Source organism: Molothrus ater, chromosome 8, assembly GCF_012460135.2.
Source record: "Molothrus ater isolate BHLD 08-10-18 breed brown headed cowbird chromosome 8, BPBGC_Mater_1.1, whole genome shotgun sequence".
In the NCBI taxonomy this organism is placed as follows: Eukaryota; Metazoa; Chordata; class Aves; order Passeriformes; family Icteridae; genus Molothrus; species Molothrus ater.
The window spans coordinates 33,050,930-33,059,287 of record NC_050485.2 but is presented as its reverse complement, the minus strand read 5'-3'; the positions used below and the strand labels follow the sequence as shown (position 1 = coordinate 33,059,287).

At 42.7% G+C, this 8,358-nt stretch overlaps 1 protein-coding gene across 1 annotated transcript; it reads right to left on the bottom strand.

Annotated features, from left to right (window-relative positions):
• Positions 1 to 18: 18 nt before the first annotated feature.
• On the bottom strand, positions 19 to 8,351 carry BCCIP (BRCA2 and CDKN1A interacting protein). Its single transcript, XM_036386130.2, has 7 exons — positions 8,080 to 8,351; positions 5,905 to 5,979; positions 5,325 to 5,405; positions 4,516 to 4,608; positions 3,845 to 4,032; positions 2,501 to 2,678; positions 19 to 390 (listed from the first exon to the last, which is right to left on the bottom strand). Exons 1-7 carry the CDS (start codon positions 8,218 to 8,220, stop codon positions 220 to 222), a joined length of 927 nt encoding a protein of 308 aa, XP_036242023.1. The 5' UTR covers positions 8,221 to 8,351; the 3' UTR covers positions 19 to 219.
• Between the last annotated feature and the right edge of the window lie 7 nt (positions 8,352 to 8,358).

Genomic DNA, 8,358 nt, shown 5'->3' with positions numbered 1-8,358 from the left:
AAGCACATTGAACAGATATTCAGGTTTTCTTTTGACACTGGTTTTTTATTGACTGCTTCATGATGATATCAAAGTAAAATAAGATGCAGTATTTAAAAATATTCATTTGGTGATATTTTTGTTGGTACAAAACCGTTGACTCAAGAGCAGTTCTGCAAATATTCTGAGTTCACAGTCCTGCATGGCTACTCTGTAAAAGCCTGGTGTTTGTAGGGGAGCTCAGAGGGAGAGATAATCTTTGAGTTTATCCATAATTCCATGGATTCCATCAGCTGGAACTACAATAACTGTCCTCAGAGGCTTCATGGGCACATCATCAAAGGACCATCTGCCACCCAGACAGGTGTCACTCTCCTCCTGCACAGAGTAGTTGAATTTCAGAAGGGCTTTCTAAACAACAGAAACAAAAGCATTCAAATTAAAATGTTTAATTAGCATGAAGATAATTCATCGTCCAAACAAAGTGAAAATAATGAATCTATTATGCCCATGCTTACTAAGAAGTTTTTTTCCCTCTTGAAGTGTCCACCAAAAAGAACTACCAAAAAAATCCACTATCTGAAGTATTTTAAACAAACATTTTATTTTCACAGAATTTATATATTTCATATTAAATTCTATAATGATTAATACCATTATAGTTTGGGATAAGAGAAATAACCTAGGAGGGAGGGCAAAAAAAAAAATTAAGAAAAAAATAAATCCATGTTCTGAGGCTCTCCTGCTTTCAGGGCCTACTCTTGAAACTGCCCAGAGTCCTAAAAATTAACAAATCCGTAAGAATATGAGTAGGAATCAAATATTAAGGGGATGGGCCCCAAATGAATCCTGAGGAGAATTTCAGAAAGGTCTTGGAAAGGTTCCAGATGGCTGCAGCAACTAGAAGATGTATTTATGCCTCTCCAAACAGGCAGGTGTCTGGAATGTGCATGATTCCTTTCAGGGACCCCACACAGAAAGTCCCTTTCCATCAGCTTTCCTAGACAAAATTTCCTGGTCAGAAAAATAACCTAATGAATGTTTCCAGCTCTCCCACAAGTCAGATGAAGAACTCTGAGCTGAACCATCAAGTAGAAAAACTTACCTGATTCCTTCCCTTTGAAGGAAAATTTAGATCCACTCTCCTTTTAGGTTTGCTCTCCACTAACAATATATCAAGGCTTTAAATCTCATTTTGGATGAATTCCCACACTAGCTGAGTGGCTTTGCTCAAGAACAATTGGAGCACCTTCAATCAATTGCAGGTCTGGTTAAAACTGATTTTCTGGTTCTAATTTTAAGGAACAGAATGAAGCCCAGGGTAGGGCCAAGTGCAGGAAAAGGCTTCTCTCAGTTTGATATGGCTCCAAGTGCCTCACCACATTTAATGCTATTTTATGGCAATCTAATTAACAGTATGTGTGATCAGGGAGGACAGACACTCAGCACTAATTTAACACACATTATTAAGTACAGAGAGACAGTTCATTTAATACCCTCCATAATGTTTAAAATGATTTTTTTTTAAACACTGAAAGACTGTTAAAAAGAAAAACATGCTCAGTTTCAGCTGGGAATTACTGGAGTTTAGATGAAAGCACACAATTAGCCTTTAATAATTAACAAAGCTGAGATAAATAAATACAAAATGGGTCTTCTACAACACAACAGCCATGGACACATGAGCTTCACAGGCTTCTCCCCAGCAGCTTCTCAGTAACATTTTACACAGAGTTCAGCTTCAGCATTTTCAGCTGCTGTGGCAGGAACACAAAAACAAAATCCACAAGCTGCCATTGCACAGAGGCTACAACACAATTCCTACAGCTACCAGTGAATTCCCCCACTTACATTTCGCTCACTCTCAAAAAATAAAATTACAGCCCTATCAGAGCCTCTGTCAGAATGATTACACACAGGAACCTTTGCCATTAACCACCCCATGCATGTGCAAGTCCTTTGCCCTGCAGGCACTGCCAGAAATGAAAAATAACAGCCTCTTGACAAAGTAATGATATTGTATAATAGTGGTTTTAAAGCTTTGGGAGCAAAAAAAAGAAGCCATGAAAAATTCTTTGCATTTCAAAGCACATCTTAAATTTAATTTCCTGCATTTTGCCCTCACCTGATCTGGCTTGGGACCAGCAGAACTGTGTGGCCAGGTTACCTTAGGAAATGGGAAGCAATATTTTCATCTCAGTGTTTCACCACTTTTCATTAATATACTTGCCCTGAGTAGAAGAGAGACAGAAAAAGGAAGCAAGAGCCACCTCTTAGGATCTCCTTAAGTTTTTATTCTGAGCATTTTTTGCAAGTAACAGATACCCATGAGGGAACAGATAAATCAATATACACAAAGAGCTTGATTGCTCCTCTCTCAACACTACTGCAAAACACCCTGGATTTAATTAAAAAATATGTGTGATCATCTTGCTAAAAGCTCCCCTTGAATTTAAGGTGAAACATCTCTTGTTGATACGTAAAGAAAAAAGAAGGGTTTTAAATTAAATACTCATGTTACCTCATGAAAGAATTCTTCCTCTGCATTTGCAAACATCAATTCCTCCTTTGGCTGATTCCTCCCTTCCTTCCTCTTAGAACTGCTCTTTGTGGCTTCTGTAAAGGTCTTGCTGATAAGGAGGTAATAGTGGCACTTTCCACAGGGTTTGTTTGTCCTCTGTGCCTCAGTCAGCTCCTTCCTAAAGAGGAAGAAATGTTTACACAACTTAAATCCTAAACAAGCACATAACCACACCTCAGAATGTAGTGGTATAGAAAGGACATTCAAATTGCAGCCTATTCTTTTCTGACTACCTCAGAAAATCAATTCTGCAGATGCATTCCTGGTACTTAAACATGCTATTTGTACTTGAAACTATAAAAATATGGATTTTTTCCACAGCTCACAGGACAACCCTTTTATCCCAGAATTCTGTTCATGGTAATGTCTGTACAATGATTCTCAGTGCAACTCTCCTTAAAAATACATCACATTATCACTTCCTTGAAGACTGTAACTGAAAAGACAGAAAATATTCTTGCTCACCCCTGTGTTCAACATGTTGTCACTCCAAAACCTTAAGACAAAGAGGCTGAGATGTGAATTTGAGCTGTGACAAGTGCTGTATTTGTGGTGACCTCAATCTGACTTCTAATCTCATCTCACATGAGAGGAAAGAAGGCAAAAATGAAAGAAGAAAAAAAGATGATCTCCATTCTGTTACTGGTTCCTTATCCAACAAAACTTCCTTGTTCCCTGTTCTCAGTGTGACACCAGAATAATGCAATGCTGTGTTTCAGTGGATTAAAACATTTATATTCACCCAGCTTTTGATATAATCCATGAATTAGCAGAGATCAAGCAGCACTTCACCTGCATTTTCATTACCTGAAACTAATCAAAACACTGCATATTTACATGGGTCAAAACTACTTCACCTTTTAATTAAAATTCTGAGATTCCCTCAGTCCAAATCTCCCATTCCTGAACCAGCCATTGCCACAGAAACACCCAATCTGCTAAAAGAGTTCTCATTTTTGAATTTTCCTAGATCAGTGTGAAAATAATCTGCAATACAAGGATAAACTGCAACACAGACACAGCTATTTCTGTAGAACAGCACATATTTTCAAATTGTATTTGCTATAGAATTTGAGAAAGTTTTGTACATTTATAAAGATATAAAAATATTTTTAAAATTAACTAAAGACCATATATGAGATAATATTTATTTTGTTCATGCTTTACTCATATCTACAGCATCAACTGTCTTAACACAGCTCTATATACATAAGAATTCTGAAAAATAGGAAGAAAAATACCATTCAGCATCATGCAAGAAAAAAAAACCATAAACAAACTTACTGGAGCTGCTGGTGCATGGGCAGAGCAATCTGTGGGGGGACATTGATGAACCTTTCACTCAGGATGAGCCCCACAGGCTTTGTGCTGTCGTTGAGGAGTTTGCTCAGCTGCTCCACCACCTGCTGCCCACAGCTCTGCTCACAGCGACTCAGGAGCAGCTCTTTGATTTGCTCAGCACACTGGGTGCCCTGCAAGCAAAGGTGCATTTCCTTTACCTGATACAGCAGCTGTTTACACAGGAAAACCCTGAATGTCACCTTGCAGGGAACCTCCTACAGGCCAGGTGGCAATTTCCCTCAGCAGCCTCTAAAGCACTGCACAGTTGCTGTGAAATCATTCTCCAGCCCTAAAGCTGAGGGCAAACAAAGCTTGGGAAGTGATGGGAACAAGGAACTGCAAGAGCACAGCAAAACTCCAAACTGCAGAAGATCAGAGGGAGGAAATACAAGAGACTGACAGCTCATTTATGCTGGAATTACTAGGCCCAGTTTTAACTCTCTGTTCCATTCTCTGCTTCCCAAAAAAGCTAAGCCACTTCCAGTTTTATCACCCCAGTCCTCCAGAGTGGAATTCCAAATCCTGTCCAGCTGTCCAGACCTGTTACACAGGCTGCAGTCTCATTTACTACTGATGCTAACATTCATAACCAGATGTTACTGAGGAATACCAACCTTCCTTTCTGTTAAGTTCAAGCAGCTTATAAAACCAAATACTTCATCATCATCTTCTTCGTCATCAGAACTGTCTTCCTGCACTTCTGCTTGCTGTTGGATGAAAGGAAAAGCAACAGCTCATGCTGACATTGTATTTCCACTCTGTAGCAAAAGATGTTTTTCTTTGCAGGTGATATCAGCAGATGAAAACCATTGAGGAAATCTGCACAAACACACAGTGCACATTCTGCTGCATCACTGAGCACCTCAGTGTGCTCAGAGCCAGCTTAGAGAGGGCCAGGTCGTGCATCCTCCACAGCAGAGCCCTCTGAAAGGCACTGAAGGCTGATAGCTCACATTTAATAAGCAGCAGCTCGGCCCAGGGAATGGCAATATCTTAAACAAAACCAATTTCCTTCAGTTTCTAATGCAGTAAACCTGGAATGTCTTGACAAGCACAGAGCACTAAAGCTTTGACAGGGAGGGGGACAAAGAGCTGTGTCTTTGTAGGAAAGTCACAAGCTCCTACCTCTTATGGAGATGGTAACAAACCTCTCCATTGCATTTTCAGCATTACTACACTGAAATTCGGGGGGGGGAAAGCTTTCCATATGTAAAAACAAACCAGCAATAACAGCAAATCAAATTCATTCTTTGCTTGAAAGAAGGCATGGAAAATTTCAGTTCCCATAGAAAAATTATTCTTAAAGCAGAAAAAGCAAGAAAGCACACAATAACAGACAGGATCCCCTTCTGAAATACAGAAATAATGTCATTTTAACAAAGAAAGCATTGTACTTCAATTACTAATATCCTATCTGTCTTACCTTGATAATACTCCCAATATGGTTCTGTTGTATTAATATATCAGTTAATTCAGCAGTGTTAACAGCAGCTTTTAGAAACAACTGGAAGACAGAAAATAAGTATTACATTTCAGGCACTGAGAGTAACTCCTGGACCACTTAATAGAAAATAAAGTGAGATTTTTTTTTAATTTATCTTCCTTCATTATAATACTGCAAAAACTAACAACCAGCTGCTGGAGGTGCTTGCTCCTGCACCTTCCACATGCTGATATTTTCACATTGGTACCCTCTGGAGTTTGGTATGATCTGAAAACTGTGGCTATTCCATCCCTGGAAGTGTCCAAGGGCAGGCTGGATGGAGCTTGGAGCCATCTGGGATGGTGGAAGGTGTCCCTGCCCCTGGCAGGGGGTGGCACTGGATGGGCTTTAAGGTCCCTTCCAACCCAAACTACTCTGAGATTATCTAATAAAAGGAATATAAAAGTGATATATAAAAGCTATAAATCAATACAGAGAATGTGAACTGATGCCTTTGCACAACTCCTTAGGTACTATTTATCAATGCAATATCAACCAAGCTGACAAGCAGCCACAGTACCTGCTGTAGCAACTTCTTTATCCCATTATAGTCATTGTCTGATATGGAATGTGCTTCAAATTCAACATTCACTTCCTGTGGAGGAAAATAGAGAATATCACACACACTTGGCAAGAGGTTACATCAGAACAAAGCTAAACTGTAAGAAACTTGAAGACAAGTAATGGCAAAGAGCAGAAACAGACCTTATTTCCACCTTGCAGTAATCTCAGCAATTTCAATAATTTCTCCTGTGACCTTTAGAGAACATCTGTGAAAGTAACTTTTTAAAGCTGACCCACCAATTGTGCCACGAACAAACCTTTAGTGCTTTGCTCCTGCTGTCTGGTTCACACAATTACAGCTGTTGTAGCCACAGATTCTTCCTGCAGAGAGGCTTGACCCGGGAAGTTAAACCCTGGCAACTTCAGCACTGGGGTCTAACACCTTAGTGCAGATTGCTGCAGACATTGAAGTAATTACACCCAAACCCACACCCCTCCTATTTCCCCAAATCCTCCTGGCATCATTAATCCCACTGTGGAACTCTGCAAATGATGAGGCACTGCACAGCCACAATGGGAACTGCTGCTTCTCCTTCCAGAACAAATGCTGTGTGTCTACCAACATTTTTATTGGCATTCAAATTCAACAGTCACACCTGCCAAGGTTACTCTGCCCACCTATTCCACTGTTCAAGATCATTCAACTTTTAATTGCCAGTTTCAATTACACCTCCTGAATAACCTCAACAACTCTGCCTTACTTTTGCCACTATTCAGCCTCAGAACTCTCTCCAGTCCCACATGCAGGTCACGGCCTTTGCTGTCCACTGGAAGAACAGTGTTAAAGACCTGTTTGCAATGTAGAAAACAGGCACACGATCCCTTGGAAGCCAATAAAATTCAGGAGGCACTGGCACAGGCTGCCCCTGGATCCCTGCAAGTGCCCAAGGCTCAGGCTGGACAGGGCTTGGAAAACCCTGGGACAGTGGAAGGTGTCCCTGCCATGGCAGGGGGTGGAACTGGATGGGCTTTAATGTCCTTTCCAAACCAAACTACACTGGGATTCTACAATAAAAGGGAGCAAATCTATTTTTATAACAATAAAACATAGCAGAAAATAATAAAAGAGCTAATGCTCTGTGCTGACAGCACCATTTCCAAGCAGCTGCCTCCAGCCCCACACCTGAGCAGACACACCAAATGCCAGGGGGCTGTACAGCTGAGACCTCGGGGACCCCAACACTTGAAAAACAGCGAAAAAATTAAAAACTTTCAACAACAACGCAGCGAACACACTTTGGGACGCGTTCCCTGCGCTGCCACAGGACACACACCCAGCGCCGGCTGAGCCTGGCAGGGGCACAAACCCTTCCCAAGCCCTTCCCGAACATCCCTGACAATAATCCCTTCCCGAACATCTGACAAACCCTTCCCAAGCCCTTCCCGAACATCCCTGACAATAATCCCTTCCCAAACATCTGACAAACCCTTCCCAAGCCCTTCCCCAATAATCGTATTTTCAGGGAACCCCCGACAAGGGGAGAGAAATGATGCTTCTGACTCCATCTTTACAGAAGGCTAATTAATTACTTTTTTATACTGTATTATTCTGTATTAGATTACACTATATTACATTACATCTAAACTGAATTATTTGCCAAGCACTCAACTCTGCACACACTGCACAGAACTCGTGACTGTCACCCTCAGTCCCGACACACACTCACACACACCTGGCCCCGAGAGGCCAAGCAAACAAAACACCAAACAAACAATCTCCACATTGCATTCTACTTTAGCACAAACACAGGCACTGCAAATTATAAGAACTGTTTTTCCTTTCTCTGATGTTCAGAGAATGTGAAACCCAGAAGTATTCTTGGGAAGAACTGTGCCTTGTTTTTCTCAGTGAAGAGAAACGTGGCGACACCCGAACATCCCCTGACACCTTCCCAAGCCCTTCCCGAACATCCCCTGACAACCATCCCTTCCCAAGCCCTTCCTGAACATCCCCTGACAGTCCCTTACCGAATATTCCCTGACAAGAAGCCCTTCCCGAATATCCCCTGACAACAATCCCGTCCCGATCCCTTCCCCAGTATCCCCGGACAACAATCCCTTCCCGATCCCATCCCGAACATCCCTGCCAACCCCACCCGTGCGGGAGCCCTGCGGGGCCGCTCCCGCTCACCTCAGCGATGGGCTCGTCCGAGTCCGAGCACCCGGAGCTCTCGGAGCCGCTGTCGGAGCCCTCGGAGCCGCTGTCGGAGCCGCTGTGGGATCCCTGCTCCCCGGCGGGGCCCCGCGCCCGGCGCTTGGCCGGCGTGGCCATGGCACGGAAGGGCGGTGTGGCCGCGGGATGTCGCCGAATGTCGCCGAATGTCGCGATAGAGAGCGGCAGGCAGCGCCCGCTGAGCGCGGAGGGGCCCGGGCAGCCGCGGAGCCTGAAGGGGGAGGCGCGGCCCGCACA